General features: G+C 50.2%; 1 protein-coding gene, 1 non-coding gene and 1 pseudogene across 3 annotated transcripts in view; 2 read left to right on the top strand and 1 right to left on the bottom strand.

The window, feature by feature from the left end:
- SERHL2 (serine hydrolase like 2) overlaps nucleotides 1–13815 on the bottom strand; it is a 32945-nt gene extending 19130 nt beyond the window's left edge. For both annotated transcript variants that reach the window (XM_077169069.1, XM_077169068.1), the window contains exons 1-8: nucleotides 13730–13815; nucleotides 12713–12862; nucleotides 12498–12611; nucleotides 12078–12119; nucleotides 11648–11667; nucleotides 11035–11109; nucleotides 9499–9608; nucleotides 8547–8626 (exon numbers count right to left, since the gene is read on the bottom strand). In XM_077169069.1, coding sequence (XP_077025184.1) covers nucleotides 8547–8626; nucleotides 9499–9608; nucleotides 11035–11109; nucleotides 11648–11667; nucleotides 12078–12119; nucleotides 12498–12611; nucleotides 12713–12862; nucleotides 13730–13733 — 595 coding nt within the window. In that variant the 5' untranslated portion in view covers nucleotides 13734–13815. The remainder of the gene's footprint in view (nucleotides 1–8546; nucleotides 8627–9498; nucleotides 9609–11034; nucleotides 11110–11647; nucleotides 11668–12077; nucleotides 12120–12497; nucleotides 12612–12712; nucleotides 12863–13729) is intronic.
- A 738-nt stretch (nucleotides 13816–14553) lies between these two features.
- On the top strand, nucleotides 14554–18925 carry LOC143690419 (heterogeneous nuclear ribonucleoprotein H2-like; annotated as a pseudogene).
- On the top strand, nucleotides 16450–16555 carry LOC143642989 (U6 spliceosomal RNA). Its single transcript, XR_013156046.1, has one exon. It is a non-coding gene; the product is annotated as a U6 spliceosomal RNA (small nuclear RNA).
- Nucleotides 18926–19982: the final 1057 nt, after the last annotated feature.

Genomic DNA, 19982 nt, shown 5'->3' with positions numbered 1-19982 from the left:
ATCTTACATTCCTACTAACATCTGGGCTCTTTTTAGATTACGTTTCATGAAGATTGCAGCACGGGGGAATCTTAAAACTTCAGCTTTGATACTTTATGAAATATAACTTCTCTCTAATATATTAATCTGTGCTAACATCTCTGATTATATGTACATACTTTACAGGTAATCATGTCTTTTAGGTTACTTGGGTATATTCATTTGGGCTTTTTGTTTGGAGTTCCTTTTTTATTTTTTATTTTATTTTAATTTATTTTTTTAAATACCAAACAAATGCAAACATTCCTATTTTGATCATTCTGTTCTCTATATATAATCAGTAATTCACAATATCATCACATAGTTGCATATTCATCATCATCATCATTTCTTGGAACATTTGCGTCTATTCAGAAAAAGAAATAAAATGAAAACAGAAAAAAAAATTATACATGCCATACCCCTTACTCCTTCCTTTCATTGATCACTAGCATTTCAAACTAAATTTATTTTAACATTTGTTCCCCCTGTTATTTATTTTTATTCCATATGTTCTACTCGTCTGTTGATAAGGTAGATAAAAGGAGCATCAGACACAAGGTTTTCACAAGCACACAGTCACATTGTGACAGCTACATCATTATACAATCATCTTCAAGGAACACAGCTTGGAGTTCCTTTTTTAAAAAAATCACTCAGATGATTACCTGGGTGACTTAGATTGGGCACTTCTATAGATTTGTTTTAATTGGGATATTTTCTTGGCCTTAGAACTGTAAACTAGCAACTTATTAAATTCCCCTTTTAAAAGCCATTCTGTTTTGGGTATGTTGCATTCCAGCAGCTAGCAAACTGGAACAGGGGATGACTTGTAACCCCAAAAAGAGATGCTGAAGTACTGATCCCCAGGACCTCAGAATGTGCCCTTATTTGGCATCAGTGACCCCATTACAGATGGAGCTGGGCAGGTTAAAATGAAGTCCTACTGGAGGAGGGCGGGCCTCTGACCTAAAGTGACTGGTATCCTTACAACAAGAGGAATCCTGGACACAGACAGAGGGGAGAACGTCACGGACTGCTGGCAAGCCCTGGCTAGTGGCCAGCAGGGTGGGGGGGACAGACAGACTCTCCCCTACGGACCTTGACACCCAGCCCCAGAACTGAAGGACACCTCATGGGCTGCTTTCAGCCACCCATTTTTGCGGCACTTTTTTTACAGCAGCCCCAGGGAAGAAGACACAAGGTGGGGAGACTGAGCAAGTCGGCTGTGGGGTCCTTCCCCTCTGGGCAGGAGCTGCTTGGTGTCAACCAGGCCGAATCCCACAGGCTGACGCCCAGCTCGGCAGAGACTCACACAGACAGCACTGATCCACCTGTCATCCAGGGGGGCGCACGGGGGTGACTGTGGCTGGGAAAACCAGACTTCTTCGGCCCCTCCTCCCGGCCTTTGCTCCAATTTCGGGGACTCTCTGACCCCCTCCTTTAACATCGCATGTGCCCCACCCGGGCCCTCTCCCCCATAGCACATAGCACTTTCACAGGCACTAAATCCCATACGCCTTCCATGATGTTTGGCCCTCTTGTTCCCATCTGTGACACTAGGACCAAGAATGCGTCTGCCAACACAGTAGCTATTCAGCAAGTACTTGCAGATGGAATAAAAAGATGTTTACCCCTGGCTGGGAGGGAGAAGGATGCCCAGCTGTGGTAGGGATTCAAAGGGATGGGAGCTGGTCTAGCATTTTAGCTGGGAGAGGAGTAAGTGGGTGTTTACTGCTACTGCTATTTTTATTTAAACCACCCAGATATGATATACCAAGGAGATTCTGGAGGTGAACTGGAACACCTGATTCTAAAGTTCAGATGGAAAAATGAGCAAGTGAGACTAGCAGGGAAACTCTGAAAAAGAACCCAGAAAGAAGACTGCCCTCCCGGATATTAAAAGACAATGGAAGGCCTCAATCATTTAAATAGCAAGTTCCCAGTAAATGACAGCCTGACCCACAGAAGAGACAGAAAGTCCAGAAACAGGCCCAAAGACAGATGGGCAGGTGGTGTGTGCTGTGGGCAGCCCCTTAAGTTAGCGATGGCAAAGGCAGACTCAGGTGATGGAGCGAGCGGCTGTCTGGCAAAAGATAAACGTATACTCCAACCTCAGCCTGTACACTAGATAAAAGCCCAATGGATCGAATATTTAAGTGCGAATCCGAAATCCCAAACAGTAATCAAACATGAACTTTTAACTACAACTTAAAGCCTGGAAGCTATTTAAAAAAAAAAGAGAGAGAGATTCAATTAATTAGAGAAAATGTCTACATTGCAAAATAAAACCCAAATACCCTAAGCAAAGTTAAAAGACAAGTGACAACCCAGGACAAAGTATTTGCACCTCTGGTGCTCCAATATATGAGGGCAGCCTGGCAATGTCCTCACAGCTCAACACTAAAGGCCTGGGCAATCACCCCGTTTTTAGGAAAGTGTCCTGCTGATTTCCCCCCACCCATGCGGGAAGGGTCCATGTCTGTAAAAAGTTGAGAAAAGATCTACAGTGTCTATTGCTGAATCCAAGAAGCCACAGGGTTGCTGTCTAAGAGAGGGGCTTATAAGAGTATATAATTGTGAAAAAAAATAGAGCATATAATTGGACTTAAAAAGCACACTATAAAGAAAAAAAAGATAACTTAAAAGTTATCTTGGGGAGGGGGTGGGGACAAGATGGATTGGAAAGGAATGACCGCTTTAAAAAAAAAAATCTTACTTTGATTTTTAAATGAGGTGATCTAGCACCTATTCCAAATAGTAATTAGTATTAAATAAAATTGAAACAAATGACTGCTGAGGGGGTCCAGGCCCTCTAGAAACTCATCACCCCGCAGGGAGGGTGCTGGGGAGGGGCGGGCCGGCGAGGCGGGTGGGAGAGGCGCTAGGTCTCTCTGCTGGAAAGCTGATGTTTGAATACAGTTGTGGCTTTTCCAAATGGAAACAAATTATGGAAATGTTAAGGAAAGCTATTTTTTTAATTATTAGGTTTTTCCCTCTAGTTGGAGATTAAGAAAATTTTGGATGATAAATTGATAAATATAATGTTTTAATTGCCAATATGGTTTCTTACTCAGGCATTTACGACTCAAAATACTTCTAGGGACCGTGTAATTGGAAGTATCTTCGGTCATTTCAACCTTATGGAGAGGAGACCAAGGCAAAGAGGCATCTAGGACAGCCACGCTCTGGCCAGACGTTCGGTGCAGAGCCAGGGGTGACCCTGGAGCCCCCACCTGGGGACCCCCATATGCTGTTCTCTCTTCCCCGGGGGCCTCGGCTCCTTCTCACTGACCCGGTCTTCCTGTTCTTCCAGAAAGTCATTCCACCGGGCCTGGAGCCGCCCTGGTTCTTTGGGCTCCCTCAACCGCAGGCTACCCCCCATCTAAGATCATTCTTTGCTTTCCTGTCTGCCTCCCCTGTCAGACAACCAGGACCTGGGTCTTACTTCTCTCTGGATTTCTCAGCCTCACCAGCCCAGTGCAGAGCAGGCTACTCAGGAAAAGTCACTTAAAGAATCTGCTATCTAACCCAAGAGCAAATGGCCACACCTCCTGCAAGGGACACCCACATTTCTGGAAGCAAGAGGTTGGTGCACTGTATCTTTCTCAGCTGGATTCAGATTCCACAAACACTGAGTGCCAAGGAGCCGTGCAGCAGTAGCTTTGTGCTAACTTGCCTCAATTATTTCTCTCGACAATGCTAAGGAACATCTCTATTCCACCAAGAAGTGCTAAATCCAGGGTCGGCCCTGGAATCTGGTGAGGCCAGCTCAGCCTGGAGTTTGGATTATTCACTGGCGCCCTGACTTCTCACGCTGGTCTGGCCGGTGACTGAGGGAATCCCCCTCCCCCAAGAGTTTCCACATCCTTGAAAAGCTGCACGAAACATTTTGCATTAAGAAAAAAGTTTTGAATGCAGGAGATGCTATTAAACTGGAGACTTCTTCCCCTGCCATAGCCAGTAATTAGAAACCAAAACATTTTCCATCCCCAGGGCCCCTGCTCTGGTTCAGGCCACAGGACCTTCTCACCTCTGGCCCCACTTGGCACCTCCAACCCCTTTTCCCACAGCTGCCTGAAGGACTGTTCCAGAACTCAACTCTGCCAAGTCTCACTGTTGTGCCCACGGCCCTACAGTGGCTTCTCTCTGCCTTTAGAATAGACACTCAATTCCTCAGCACCGCCCACGAGATGCTCCCTTCTGTGGCCCCACAGGCCCCGCACCCCCGCCCGCAGCCCCCTCCTGCCTGTGTCTGGAATGAGCTTCCGGGCAGCAGAGCACCTGGAAGCCAGCCCTGGCCACCCCATCTCCTCTAGTGTGGATGCTGGTAATGGTGTGCTCAGAATGAAAGAAAATGATGGCAAAGTAGACAATCATTTTCTAATTTGCCTGTTTTCTAGAAACTTGACCTTCCTCCTGGGCCCCCAGGAATAAGATGAAGATACCCCAGACGCAGGGACACCACAGGTCAGCACCAGTGGGTCCCCTCGCTACCCCCAGTGGAGGGAAAAGTCCATCTCAAACACTCTTGGAATTTCCCCAAAGGAATGTGGAGCTTTCAGATACCCCCAGCAGAAGATCTGTTCCACTAAATCCTAGTGGCTCCATAAAAAAATCCTCAAGAATAGCAATGATGAAGCAGAGAGCCATGGAAAGCTCCCTTGGTCCCTTGTCGCCTTGACTAGTCACCTGGGCTGGCACCAATGCCTGAGCCAGCCTGGCCCTGTCACCTATTGGGCCCCACCTTGCAGCCCAAGGCCAGTTTGGAAATGCAAAGTTGACCACCCCTGCTCCCTCGAGTTAAAATCCTCCAAGAGCTTCCCATTGGTTTTCCAATAAACAGTCACTGACATGGCTTGCTAGGCCCTGCTCGGGTGTCTCCCAACCATGACCCTTCACTGCAAACCACTCCCCTTTCCCCCCAGGCCTCCACGCTCCCTCCTCCTCACCTCCCTGGACACAGCCTCACTGACTAGGGCAGGGGTTACCCCTGGGCAGGGACCCCACAGATCGGGTGCCCCTCGCTCCAGGAACCATCAGGTGATTTGGCTTTACTCTCTGGGAGAGCCACGTGAGCTCCTGGCCCATGGCATGTGGAATCTGTTCAGTGCGCAAATGAGTAAATGAGTTGGGAGGAATGGACAGCCGTAGGATGGGAAACTAAGTCGAAAATGAAGGCCCTGGGTTCTTTCGGGCCTCAGTTCCCTCATCTGCAGAAGGGGCTCTGATCTGGAGGGCAGAGAGACAGCCAACTCCACACCCTGCGCCCTTCATGGGGCGCCCCCCCGCCCTGCCAGCCCGAGAGTCAGGCTGCAGGATGACAGAACTGGTGGGCTCAGAGCAGACAGGCCTGTGCTCCTGCCACCTGAGGGCACTGAGCCGTGCTAGCACATTCCAGCTGCCCAGGCCTGAGTACCCGGGCTTCCTGATGGACTCAGGAAACCCTAAGGACAGTGGGATTCACCCTCCTTGATACAAATGAGCCAAGCAGGTTGCCAGAAGGCATCGGTCAGTGTCAGCCTGGAGTTGGCAGCTTGGAAAGCTCTGGGCCCCACCACTCAGGCCTCCGTGCTCCTTCCATGTGCTCAATCAAGCTCAGGCCTCAGGGCTGTCCTAGGGGCCTGCAGGACTGACACCCTCCCCTGCAATCTGGCTCAAAAGGCATTTTCTCTTTGAGACTGAGGGGAACTCTGTCCTACCTCCTGGTCCTCTGACCCAGCTCTACTGCCGACTCTGCCCCCAGAAAGAACAGGAACCCCGCGAGGCTGGAATTGCATGTCTTGTCCACCGGTGAATCCCAGGCCACTGGAGTGTGCCTGGCACACGGCAGGCCCACCAGAAAGGGTTATGGGGGTGAATGAATGAATGTGGGGAGGAAAGAAGGCAGTAAGGCAGGGACACTGTCCCTGGTCTCACCCTTCCCCCAGCCCCAGAATGGAGCATGGGGTGCCAGGGGTCTCTGGGGCCTGAGGGGAGGACCCTGGGAATGCACCCTGTGGGGTCTGCGAGCCCCACTCTGTTTCTTCTATGTTAACTTGGGACTCTACAGGGCCATAATTGCTATGAAGGAGCTTGACTCAGTCACAAGGGTCTGGCCACCTGCAGTTCCCAGCACCCAGAGCTCACTTCCTTCTCAGCCCTCCCCTGTCGCTCCCCATCCCTTTCCCGACACTGATTCAGTGTCTGCCCTCCCCCCTTTATGTCAGCCCAGGTCTAATCGGCTTCCCTGACCCAGGCAGGGAGCCCGTCTCATTCCAGATTAGCCTAATTCTGCACCTGGGGCCCGGGGGCAGGCCCACTATGGGGGGCCTGCTTGGGAGCCTGGGCCCCCTGCTCTCCACTTGCCCTCTCTAAGATCAGAAATGAACTTCCCCTCTCTAAGATCATAGATGATGGCAAACAGCTCCCCACAATAAGTCCCAAGTTGACTGACCAGGGGCCAAACCAGCCCTTAGACACATTTTGTTAGTGCCTCATGGTGTGCCAGCAATTTCTGGATTAGTCACCAACACAGAAAACACACCACAGCAGACATCTAGCTTCCCTTGAGCAACTGCCCATACTAGGCAGATGTTCTCCCTGGATAACCAGTGGCTGGGGCCTCGGGCACCCTTTCCCACAGTCTCCACCATTCCCTATGGCCTCACTCCCGGCCAGCAGGATTCATTCCACACTTGCCAAGCCCCGATGGCCACCCGGATTTTTGACCCCTGCCTCGCTAAGTGTGTTATAAACTGAAGTCATATTTGCCAACTTGCTTTGTCCCATCGGCCTCTGAGCAAGACAGAGCTGAGATCTCATGTCCTTGTTTGTCAAGTGACGGAATCTGAACCCAGGGTTTGTGCCCAATTAGTGCACTTTCCATTTTGCTACAATGCCACCTCCTCTGAGTGCCTTTTTCTGACTGCTCTTTGGGGGGCCCCCCTCCCCATAAGTCCTTTATTAAACTTATAAAATATCTAACCATTGGTTTGTAGATTTACTTGTTTAAAGTCCACCTCTCCTCCAAGAATTTAAGTTTCATGCCTGGTCTCCCCTTATTCGACTCCACGGGGAGTTGTTTTCACAGAGGGCACTCAAGAGAAGGCACATTATGTGCCAGCCAGAAGTACTGGCCCCACTGCTAGCAGGAGGTACTGCCCTGCAGCACTTGCAGCTGTGCTTGTGGCAGACAAGGAGCAGAGTCTGGGTAAAGTTTTTTTTTTAATTAATTTTTTTTTTAAATATCAAAAAAACACCAAATGCAAACATTTGTAATTTTTGATGATTCCATTCTACATATATAATCAGTAATTCACAATATCATCACATAGTTACATATTCATCATCATGATCATTTCTTAGAACATTTGCATCCATTCAGAAAAAGAAATAAAAAGAAAACAGAAAAAAATGTATATATACCATACCCCTCACCCCTCCCTTTCATGGATCACTAGCATTTCAAACTAAATTTACTTTAACATTCGTTCCCCCTATTATTTATTTTTATTCCATATGTTCTACTTGTCTGTCGACAAGGTAGATAAAAGGAGCATCAGACACAAGGTTTTCACAATCACACAGGCACATTGTGAAAGCTATATCATTATACAATCATCTTTAAGAAACATGGCTGCTGGAACACAGCTCTACATTTTCAGGCCTGGGTAAAGTTTTGCTGAATGACTATATCAGAAAACAGTGAAACTGCCCTGAAGCCAAGTGTGATGGTTGACTTCAAGTGTTAACTAGGTTATGGTGTCCAATTGTTTGGTCAAGCAAGCATTGGCCTGATTGCCGCTGTGAAGGTATTTCATTGATGGATTTGCAGCTATAGTCCATAGCCATCTATGGCTAATTGCATCTACAATCAACAAAGAAGACTGCCTTCAGCAATGAGGGGAGTCTCTTCATGCAATCTATTTGAGGTCTTAAAAGCCAGAACTGAGGATTTCAGAAATCAGAAAGAAGAATTTCTGCCTCTAGTTCAGCCAGTCAACTTCTCCATGGGAATTCAACTTCACCCTCATCAGAGTTTACAACTTACGGCCTGCACTATGGAATTCAGACTTGCCAATCCCCACAATCGCATGAGCCAACTCCTATAATAAATCTCTTAATAGTATATTTCCTGTTGGTTCTCGGTTTCTCTGGATGAACCTTGACTAACAACACACCAAGGAACCACCAACTCTCGGTTTTAAAAAACCTTCCAAATGCCTTGGCACCCTGGAACATCCTGGCAACTTCCTTCCAGCACATTCACATTTCAATGCAATACACCTACCAAATCTCCCCTCGGAACTGTGGCTTTCTAGGAGGCACACGAGCCGGATCACTTTGGACCAGCTGCTTAGTCTTTCCAAATCTCTTTCTCCTGCTCTCGGTGGGATGTATACAGGCATGAGGATTAACAGACGTGCAGATCGCACAGCATTAGCATTATGTATGGGCCAAAGCAAATACTTGATAAAGGTTATCATTATCATTATTTGGAAAGAATAGTGACAAAAAACAATGGTCTTGGACAGTGGATCCCTTACCTGTGGCCACCTGTGAGGTTCCTCTCTGTAGGAGAAGTTTCCCACACTCCTCTCCCACATGAGGATTGTTCTTCAGGAACCTAGGCGAAACAGAGGGCATACGATGCCTTGGGGCGGGGGAGAACAGAAGGAGAGAGGAGGGCAGGGCAAGGGAGACTATTTGCAAGGATGTGCACGGCAGCGGTGTGTGACTGTGAGTGTGCACAGCTGAGTCTGTGCCCTCAGAGAGGTGACATGGAATAAGTGGGTCTGAAAGAAGTGCAGAAGCAGAGAGCGCAGGCTGGAAGGCAGAGTGTTGAGTTGCAGGGGACCATTCATGTGCAGAGAAGTTGTATGAGCGTGTATGTGTGTGTGTTTTCAGGCCCTTAGACAACAAATTCTCATGGAGTCCCCTCACCTCCTGGGCCCTCTGCCGAGGGGCTAGAGGAACATACATGACTAAGGCTACGTGGTCCCTGCCTATTCTCATGGGGCAGGAACAAGTGTATCATAGGCTAATATGGACCCCGTGGCTACCTACAGGGTGGAGTGGGGTTGCTCCCTGGGGAGTCATGGCAGGCTTCCTAGAGGATGTGACAGCCAGCTGAGGCCTGCAGGAGGCATGGGGAAGTTAGCAAGGTGCAGGGGAGAGAGGATCCAGGTAGAAGGAGCCTCAGGCTGGAGTCCCAGAGGGAAAAAAAGGTGTGGAAGGGGAGTGAGTGTGCTTGAGGGAGGGGCATGAAGGCACATGGAGAGGGATCATAGAGGTGAAGGCATTGCTGTAGAGGGGAGAATGAAAGGCAGAGGAGCTCCCCTGCGAGGACCCATTCAGAGTGAGCAGGCTTGGTGTGGGTTTATATAGGAGAGCCTTGCCCATGCCTCGGGGCTTTCCTTCCTTGGGTGGGGGTGGGGAGTGGGGGGATCCACGGTCCCCCAAGCCTCCCTCCCACAGGTTCGCCCTCTGGGCACCCACCCCTGCAGCATCTCCTCCGGGCTGACCACTTTGGAAGGCTTCTCAGAGGCCTCCAGCTGCAGTATGTGCTCGATGGCTCTCCGCCTGTAGGTCAGCAGGTGCTCCGTTTCCTAAGGGACAGGGATCCGCTGGTGGGCAAATGGGGCCTCAAGCCGTACCCTCAGCACCCGCTTAGCTGGAGATTCATGTAGACTAGAGATTGGCCCCTGATAGTCAGCCATCTGCTTCTGGGCCATTTCTGTCTGTCACAGCCAGTCCAGCCCTGCCTGCAGCCCGGGACACCTGGAGGGATCAGGCTGGGTGAAGGGGGGGAGGTGGGGGAGGAAATCTCTGTCTACTGCAAAGTGCTTGGCAAAGGTGCAGGGTGAGGGCAAAGGGGTCACAGGTCAGGAACCATCATGGGTCGACAAGTCCATGTGTTTCAAAGAATGCGTCATTCCTGATGATGGAGAAGAGGCAAGGCAAGGGGAGGCTTCTAGCACCTTCCCTGCGTGCCTATTTCCAGTCCTGCTCACTCCGGGAGAACAGCCTGACACTATCTACATCTATCCCCTTTGGGAGTGGAGGAGGGGGGCACCCAACCCTTACCAAGGCCCCCCCAGGAGGAACAACCTGTGGGCCCAGGGCGTGGCGACTCTGGGTGAAATACACATAGAAGGGAGCAAGCTCGTCCCCTTGCAATCTCCTGGATCTTCACCATAACCCCAAGGCCTCTGCCCCCCCATCCCATGATGATTTATTGAGCATTTACTATGTTCAGGGATTAGGGACTTGGTGACAGACAGACAGACAGACATGGTTCCTGCCCTCCTGGAGTCTGTGGTCACTTTACAGACAAAACTGAAACTGATGAGGGGACTATAACACAGTCGAAAAGCTGGGCCCTCAGTACTAGAATAACAGGATATCCAAGCAGGCAGGGACCTCTGGGGTCATCAAACCCACCAGGTAAGGAAGCCAGGCCCAGACAGGCAAAGGGACTTGACCAAGATCACACAGCAGGTAAGCGGCAGGGTCAGGACTGGGACCCAGGGATGGTCTGGGGGTTGCTGTTGGGGGTGGGGTGGGAGGGATCAGGACTTGTCCATTATTCTGCACTCAGGGTGGCCGTGGATAGGTGAGCCACATGTGCACAGCCCAAAGGCATTCCATGGGAGTCAGTGTGGGTGGGCACGCCAGACTGGGTGCTCCTTGCCTCAAGCCACTCCTTCTACCCTCTCCTGCCCTGTTCCTTGGTCCTTCCCATCTTCACCTGGGCTGGTAAACACCACTCAAGACCAACCGAGTCTGCAGATTCCAGGCCACACGCGGGACTTCCCAGGGCAAACAAAGGCCCCATGTCCCTTGCCTTGACCATGCCTAGGGGCACAAGCTGCAGAATACTGCTTCCCAGGTGGGGGACCCTGATGCTCCTTGTCCACCCTCTGTCACCTCCTCCTCCTCCTGAGCATCCACCGAAGGACATGCTGGAAGAGGGCACACCTCAGGGCCCAGGCCTGCCCCAGTGACAGCAGGGATGGACACCCCCCTTCTTACATTAGTATCCAGGACAAATGGCGATGCGTCCAGCAAGATGAGTTTGTCTACCATCTCAGGGAAGATACAGGAAAACTGTATTGAACACAAAAGAAGAGTGGTAGGGCAGTGCAACAATGGCTCAGTGGCAGAATTCTTGCTTGCCCTGTAAGAAACCCAGGTTCGATTCCCTGAGCCTGCCCGTGTCAAAAAAAAAAAAAGATGAAGAAGAAGAAGAAGTAGGAGAGGAAGAAAGAACTCCCAAGTTCTTCCCCAGGGACACAGGTGTTTCCTGGGACATCTTCCAGGCAGGGGGAAGGGTACTGACCAAAAGGCCAAACAAGAATCTTCTGTTCCTCCAGCGCACAGAGAGAGTGGAAGAAAGTCAACAAACTGTAACCTACCAAGAATCTCTCATGGTTTCAACCACCTGCCCACAATAACGATTAATGTTATAATCTATAAAGAGCCTTGCAGCTTACAAAGCAAATTGGCACTGGGCTAGTAGAAGGCTGACTGCTGAAACTTGTTGTAGAAGAGGCACCTCCTCTCCCAGGTAACTTCCCTTCCTCCCCTGCCCTGCCCATCCCACTGGGAAGAGTGCAAGGTGATCTCGGTAGAGCCATCTACTCACCATGCCGCCCACTGTGCCCCCTGTGGGATGAAAGAGCAGTCAGCTGAGACCTCATCACGACCCTCCCCAGCTCCCAAAACGGCTCCTAAAGCTCCCTCCTCAGGACCCGCCAGAAACCCACCTCCAGCCCAGAGCCTGGCCTCCTCTCACCCCCAACTGGGGTGGGAGCTTTGTACTCCCTGTCAAACTCGGAGCTCCCTCCTAAGGCTGTCACCACCCCTTCATCACCCCTGACCACTCAAAAGGCCTCATTTCCCTGGTCACATTGACTGGGTAACAGCCAAGGGCTGTATTCCCCTGGCAGATGAAGGTCAGCTCTCAGAAGCACAGGGGAAGATCAGGCCCAGAGTGCCCCCTCCCTCCCTCCAGCCCCTTCCCGCAGGAGCCCAACTGCCTCAGGTCCTGGCCAAAGAAAACTTGCTGCACTTACCGAAACTGTGTCCCATCAGGGAGAAGCGATTCCATTTCAAGGCTGTAAATACAAAAAGCCCAGAAGCTCTGGAGGGGCCTGGCCTCAGCCCCCCCACCCTCCGACCCTCTTCGGACCTGGGCTTGGGAAATTCCTTCCCAGCAGGCTGGGCTGCCCTACCCTGGAGACCAACTTAGAAGAGGCCCCAGCTCCACGGTAAAGGGAGAGACCCAGACGAGGACACGAGCTTGTCATGGCAGCCAGCCCCAGTGTCCCCAAAGTCACCCAGGAACTCTCAGCAGGACCGGGACCAGATCCCAGACCCCCACCCCCGGCCAGCATCACTCCTTCCATACCACATCCCACTCCCCCAATGAGAGAAGATGTCCCAGAGCCCCCGCCTCTTCCCACAGACCCCCCAGCCCTCTGCCTCTGCCTCACCTGCTGCAACTCTTCTAATTTCATTCACAAAGTCTTGGTAGTAATAAGGGAGACCTGGACTGTAATGGGACGAGAGCCCGTGACCCCCAAAATCCATGGCAACGTAATAGAAGTCTGAAGCAGAGATAAGGGATAGTAAGCGTCCACATCAGGTGTCTCCCCCCCTTCCTCATTCACTGCCACCCATCCCCACAGCTGCACACCCCCAGCCCCACCTTGCGGGAGAAGAGGGATGAGTCTGTCAAAGGAGTTGGCATTGTCCAGCCAGCCATGCAGGCAGAGAACCGGGGGACCCTGCAGGGAGCCCCAGGCTTTGGCGGCGATGTGGCCCCAGGGCACAGCCAATCTCAGCTCTGAGAACAGACCTGAAAGATAGAGCTGGTCATTCATTCCTTCACTGGCACAGTCCCGAGGACCCTCAGCACTGACATCGATATGGGGGGCTGGGACCCCTGCACTGCCCCCAGAGAGGCCACTGGGAAAGACCAGCCAGTTGGTGTGGGGAACATAACTGGGGAAGCTTGGGCAGGCTTCATAGGATATACCCTATTTGAACTGGGGCTGAACTTTCTAGAATGGGATGGCCAGGCGTGGTTCCGGCCACTTGCGGGCTGTGTGACCTTCCACAAGTTCCTAAACCCCACGAGCCTCGTTTTTCTTTTTTGTAAAAGTAGAGTACCAGAGCGAAAACTGCAGCTCACATTTTCTAAACTCTAATTTGCAGCTGACTCGCGGCACCCACGCGTCACTCTCACTCTCACTTCCCAGATGAGGAGACCGAGGCACCGAGCGGTGCAGTAGCTGCGCAAGGTCACCCGGGGAGAAGGAGATGGGGCAAGGGTTCAGGGTAGGTGGCAGGACTGCAGGATCCCAGCCCTGGCCAGCGAGACCGCGCTGCCTCGGCCCCATTCTGGTCAGGGCTGACCTTTTCGCCCTACTGCCTCCTGCTCCGTCCCAGCCGGGTCCGAGCTCTGCGTGCCCACCCCCCACGCGCGCGTGACTTCGCTCCTGACTTAGGGGCTCCGGGACCCCTGTAGGGCTCGTGCGGCGGTGTTGTGGGGTCCCGGCCGCGCCTGCTTCCCGGCTGCCGAAGGAGGTGCTACACCCCAGGAAGGCGGCAGGGTAGGCGCACCCTCTCCTGCACTCCCCTTCTCCGCGGTCCCAATTGGGTGGGTGAGAGGGTGACCTCGCCCCCTCCCCGGCCCGAGGGTCCCCGGAAGGGGCATTTTCACCCATTGCTCTCGTCCAGCCGCCGCGCGGTCGCCACTCCACAGCCAGGCCGGGCCCGGGCACACAGCGCGAGCGGTTCCGGGCCCCGCCCCGCCCACCCCGGTCCCACCCAGCCAATCTGTCCCTGCCTCAGCGCGGCCGGCCCCGCCCACGCCGGCCCCAAACTTTGCGGGCCAAAGGGTGGCCTGACCCCTGCCTTGGCGCTCTCCCGGCCGCTGCCGCATTGGGAAGCAGTGACAGCTGGAGAACATGCTCGGCCTAGCTGAGCTTAGCAGTCGACCCTTGGGGCTTCGCTCCCAGGCAGTGGGACCTTCTCAGTTCTGCTTAGAGGAGTGAGCCAAAGCGGGGGTCTTGAAGGCTGCACTGCGTCCCCTGCGGTCTCCCGGAGACCTGGCCCTCAGCAGTGCCAGGCACTGATGTTTGTTGGATGCGTGAACAGATGATTGAATGAATGAATGGGTGAATGAGTGAATTGGGGACGTGGAGGAACTCCAAAGTGAGGAAGGACTAAAAACAGTGTTTGAAGGGTTAAAGAACCCCAAGTCATGAGTGGTTTTTTGGAGTGAGCAGATTCGTGCACTAAACCCTACAACAAAGGAAAAAAGTGCATTCCTTGTGTCTTTGAAAGTGGCGAGTTTGAGACGAACAAAAGGAAGCCCTTTCTGTCCAATCATTACCATTTTCTAGTTGGAGGCCCCAGGAGTGAATGGAAGGTGCCCCCTCCAGGGTCACAGTCCAGTAGGGCCATAAGTGGGGGACAAGAATCCCATGGGCTGAGGGTTGAATTCCCCCTAAGGGTGGGGGTCCAAAGGAGACCCAGGCCCTGATGGCACAGAGGCACTGCAGGCTGCACAAGTTACAGGGTATGGTGCCAGGGGGAGCCATACAGCAGGAAATGTTGTCTGGGTTGGCTAGGGAATGTGGGGGGCTGGGGGCAGGGAGGGCAGGAGAGGAGGTGGCACCACACTGTGACCGGACTTGAGCGTGGGGGTACTGTGCATGGTGGGTGAGTTCTGGGGAGGGTTGGCACTGGGTGAAGGAGGAGGGTGGCAGACGAGACCATTTCCATTAGGGGGTGCAGACCGTGGTGTCGATTGGTTCAAGAAACACCGTTGGCTTTCCATGGGATGTGGGTCCCACGGGTTATACGGGGGGATCTCAGATCCTAGGATGACAGAGGCTTTGGTGACATGCCCCTGGGAGGCAGGTTGGTCTGTTTCCCCTATGGCCTGAGGACCCACTGCCACCCTCTTTCCCCAGTGATGCCGCATTTACATGCTGACCTGGGGCACCTGTTACCCCAGGCTCGTCAACCCAACCAGCACTTCTTCACAGATGGCGTCTGCATTGGACTCCTGGGGCTGCCGTAACAAAGTAACACAAAACCTGTGGCTCAAAACAGCAGAAGCTCTGGCTGGAAGCCAGAAACCAAGGCAGCAGCAGGCCTGTGTTAGGAGGTTCCTTCCTGGCCTCTCTCGGGGGCCTGGCGACCCAGGCACTCCGCGGCTGGTGGCAGCACAGCTCAGACCTGGCCTCCTTCTTTGCAGGCCTGTCTTCTTTCTGTGTCTGTCAGTGGGACCTCCCCAGCCCCCTCTCTCACCTCCACACTCACATTCCGACCATTATCCCACCATGGACTCTCCCTGCCCTGCTCTCCTCCCTGGTATTCCTGTGACCCCCAGGCTGGCCACTCACCACCCCAGGAGACCACCGATCGCTTCCCCCCACGCCACCCAGCTTTCCCTTGTACTGCCACCAGCACAGCTGCAGCTCTGATGGGGAATCTCGGGGGCCTCTCCCTGCCGGCTGCAGGGAGGTAGATTTCCTGCCCTGAACTTCGAGGTCTCTCTGAAGCCCTCTGTCCTCCTTTTATACCCACCTGCATGTCCAACTCCAGCAGTCCCCAACTGCTTGTTCTCTGCGGTGCCTGCATTTCCTACCTCTGTGCCTTTGCTTACACTCTTCCTGCAGTACTGAACATTGTTCTCCTTTGGCATTTACCATTGACATCCTACCTTTAAAAAGAGTTGTGGCGACTTACATATAACATAAAATAGGCCATTTTAACCATCTTTAAGGGTACAATTCAGAGGCATTAATTACTTTACTATGTTGTGCTGCCACTTCCGTTACTAAATCTTTTCCATCATCTGAAACAGAAATTCTTTACCCATTAGCAATAATTCCCTTCCCCACCCAGACTTGATAGCCTATAATTTACTTTCTCTCTCTATGAACTCACTTGTCCTAAATATTTAATATAAGTGGAAACATACAGTATCCTTTTCTCTTAGCATAATGTTTTCAAGGTTCATCTGTATTGTAACATGTACCAGAATTTCCCTCCTTTTTAAGACTGAATAATATTCCATTGTGTGGATATACCACATTTTGTTTATCCATTTGTCAGTTTATGGACACTTGGGCTGTTTCCACCTTTTAGCTGTGCGAATAATGCTGCTACAAATATTGATTTACAAATATCTGTTTGGGACCCTGCTCTCAATTATTTTTGATATGCATGTAAAAGAATTGCCGGGTTATATGGCAGTTCTGTTTTTATTTGTATGTTTGTTCTGTTTTTTGAGGAACTGTCAAACTGTTTTCCACAGTGGCTGAATCATTTTCCATTCTCACCAGCGATATATGAGAGTTCCAATTTCTCCACATCCTTGTCAGCCCTTGTTATTTTCTTTTTTCTTTCTATTTTTTAATAATAGTTGTGCTTGCTTTGGTGGCACATATACTAAAATTGGAATGTTACAGAGAAGATTAGCATGGCCCCGTGCAAAGATGACATGCAAATTTGTGAAGCATTCCATATTTAAATAAAAATAATAATAATATCCATCCTAATGGGTGTGGAGTGGTATCTCATTGTAATTTGATTTACGTTTTTCAGTGGCTAATTATGTTGAGCATCTTTTCGTGTCCTTATTGGCCATTTACATATCTTCTCTAGAGAAATATCTATTCAAGTGCTTTGCTCAATTTTAAATTGAACTATTTGTCTTTTTGTAATTGAATCATAGCAGTTCTTTATATGTTCTGGTTATTAAATCCTTATCAGATGTATGATTTCCAAATATTTTCTCCCACTCAGTGGGGTTGTCTTTTTTACCTTCTTGAGAATGTCCTTTGATGCGCAAAAGTTTTTAATTTTGACAAAGTCCAATTTATCTTCTTGTTTCTTGTGCTTTGATGTCATATATACTTACCGTTAACCTTTTCTGTTTTTTTTTTTTTTTGGGGGGGGGGTATGGTCTGGGAATTGGACCTAGGTCTTCTGCATGGAAGGTGAGCATTCTACCACTGAACCAGCCGTGCATGCTTCTTACTCTCTTTTTTTTTTTTTTTTTTGCATGGGCAGGCACTGGGAATCAAACCCGGGTCTCAGGCATGGCAGGCAAGACGGCATGCCATTGAGCCACAGTCGCACCACCCCTCTTACCCTTTTTTAATGTTCAGGTCATCTGCTCCAGGAAACCCTCTTCAGCCCTCCCTGGAGAAATGCATCTCCCCATCTCTTTGTTTATGCTGTTGCTAAAATGCCACTGGCTCCCTGCCTTGTGTTGCAGTCAACACAGCCTATCTGGCTGGATATCAACCCCTGAAAGGCGGGAAGAGGTTTCACTCAACTTCATGTTCCCACCCCCAGAGCGTCTACACAGAAACTTGCACTCTGTAGGGGTGCAATCATCTTCTGCCAATTGAATTAACTCAGAACTGGTAGGAACATTCTCTGTCTCTGGAGCTCTCAAAGGAAGCAGTGCACAGTGGGGGCATTCAGGGGTGATTCTTAAGGTCTTCTGTTCACACTAGGACGGTGGGCACTGGAGGCAGAGAGGGGATTGTGGTGAAGGTCTGGGACTTGCTTGGCGGATGAGGTGCAGAAGTTTTCTTCTGAAAGAAAACTTCAAAGTTGGGCTCAAAGGTATTCATTTCATCTATGCCAGAGAAGGCAGACCAAGTAGCAAAACTTTTGTTGAACTTGTATCAGAAGATGAAGTCAAACTGGCCCTGAAAATAGACAGAGAGACTATGGGACACAGACAAATCCAAGTGTTCCAGTCAAACGACCTTAACATGGATCGGGTGTTGAGCATGTGGTCCCAGTGGACCTCACATGGCCAATGGTGGCTTTGTGCATCTTGGAGGACTTCTCTTTGGACGTAGGAAGGAAGAAATTGTTCTGTTCTTCTCAGGATTGAGAATTGTGCCAAATGGGACAACATTGCTGGTGGGCTTCTAGGGAGGAGTTTGGGGGAGGGCTTTGAGCATCTTGCTTTACAAGAAATAGCTGAAAAGGCTCTAAAGAAACACAAGAATGAATAGGGCACAGGTATATGGAAATCTTTGAGAGCAGTCAAACTGAAGTTAGAAGTCACCATGAACCTCCAAGGAAGGTTCTGGCCATGCTGCGGCCAGGTCCCTATGACAGACCTGGGGCTGGCAGAGGGGGTGATGGTATTGACAGGGGAGCTGACTTTGAAGGCAAGAGATGTGGAGCTTATGACAGAGGCTAGGGAGGGCTATGATGATTATAATGGCTATAATGATGGCTAGAGATTTGGGTCAGATAAATTTGGAAGAGATCTCAATTATTGTTTTCCAGGAATGTCTGATCACAGACACTGGGATGATGGCTCTACTTTCCAAAGCACAACAGGATACTGTGCACACATGCAGGGATTAACGTATAGAGCTACTGAAAACAACATTTATGACTTTTTTTCCCCCACCGCTTGACACTATGAAGGTACACGTTGAAATTGGTCCTGCTGGCAAAGTAACTAGTGAGGCAGATGTTGATTTTGCTACCCAAGAAGATGCTGTGACAGTCATGTCAAAAGACAAAGCAAATGTGCACCACACATATGTAGAGCTCTTCTTGAATTCTATATGAGGAGCAAGCGGTGGTGCTCATGGTAGTCAAATGATGGGAGGCATGGCCTTGTCAATCTAGCCCAGCTATGGTGGCCCAGCCAGCCAGCTTCTGAGTGATGGCGCTTGAGAGCAGCATGAATGGATATGACCAAGTTTTACAGGAAAACTCCAGTGATTTTCAATTAAACAGTGCACAGGTAGCCAAGGAGCAATGGGCGGCTGCTACTGCAAGGGCAGAAGCCGTGCATCTGTGGGAGGGAGAGGGCAGTCTGGCATGTCCAGTACGAGTGGGGGATGGAGAATGGAATTGATCCTGACCACTACCTGGTCAACAGTCTTTAAATTAAAAAAAAATTATTTTATTTTATTTTTTTAAATACCAAAAAACACCAAACAAATGCAAACATTCCTATTTTCTACATATATAATCAGTAATTCATAATATCATCACATAGTTGCATATTCATCATCATGATCATTTCTTGGAACATTTACATCTATTCAGAAAAAGGAATAAAACAAAAACAGAAAAGAAAATTTATATATTCCATACCCCTTACCCCTCCCTTTCATTGATCACTAGCATTTCAAACTAATTTTTTTATCCATATGTTCTACTCGTCTGTTCCCAAAGTAGATAAAAGGAGCATCAGACCCAGGGTTTTCACCATCACACAGTCACATTGTGAAAGCTATATCATTATACAATCATCTTCAAGAAACATGGCTACTGGAACACAGCTCTATATTTTCAGGCACTTCCCTCCAGCCTCTCCATTACATCTTGAATAACAAGGTGATATCCACTTAATGCGTAAGAATAGCCTCCAGGATAACCTCTCGACTCTGTTTGGAATCTCTCAGCCATTGACACTTTGTCTCATTTCACTCTTCCCCCTTTTGGTCGAGAAGGTTCTCTCAATCCCTTGATGCTGAATCTCAGCTCATTCTAGGATTTCCGTCCCACGTTGCCAGGAAGGTCCACACCCCTGGGAGTCATGTCCCACATAGACAGGGGGAAGGTGGCGAGTTTGCTTGTTGTGGTGGCTGGAGAGAGAGGCCACATCTGAGCAACAAAAGACATTCTCTTGGGGGTGATTTTTAGGCCTAGTTTTAAGTAGGCTTGACCTATCCCTTGTGAGGTTAAGTTTCATATGAACAACCCCCAAGACTGGGGGCTCAGCCTATAGCTTTGGTTGTCTGCACTGCTTGTGAGAACATCAAGAATTCAACTTGGGGAAGTTGAATTTTCCCCTTCTCACCATTCCCCGAAGGGGACTTTGCAAATACTTTTTTATTCCCTGTTCAATTCACTCTGGGATTTATCTGGGCATCACTCTGGACAAACCAACAAAATCTCATGCCCTA

This window comes from Tamandua tetradactyla, chromosome 7, assembly GCF_023851605.1.
Source record: "Tamandua tetradactyla isolate mTamTet1 chromosome 7, mTamTet1.pri, whole genome shotgun sequence".
Taxonomy (NCBI): domain Eukaryota; kingdom Metazoa; phylum Chordata; class Mammalia; order Pilosa; family Myrmecophagidae; genus Tamandua; species Tamandua tetradactyla.
This window is presented reverse-complemented; position numbering and strand designations above follow the sequence as displayed.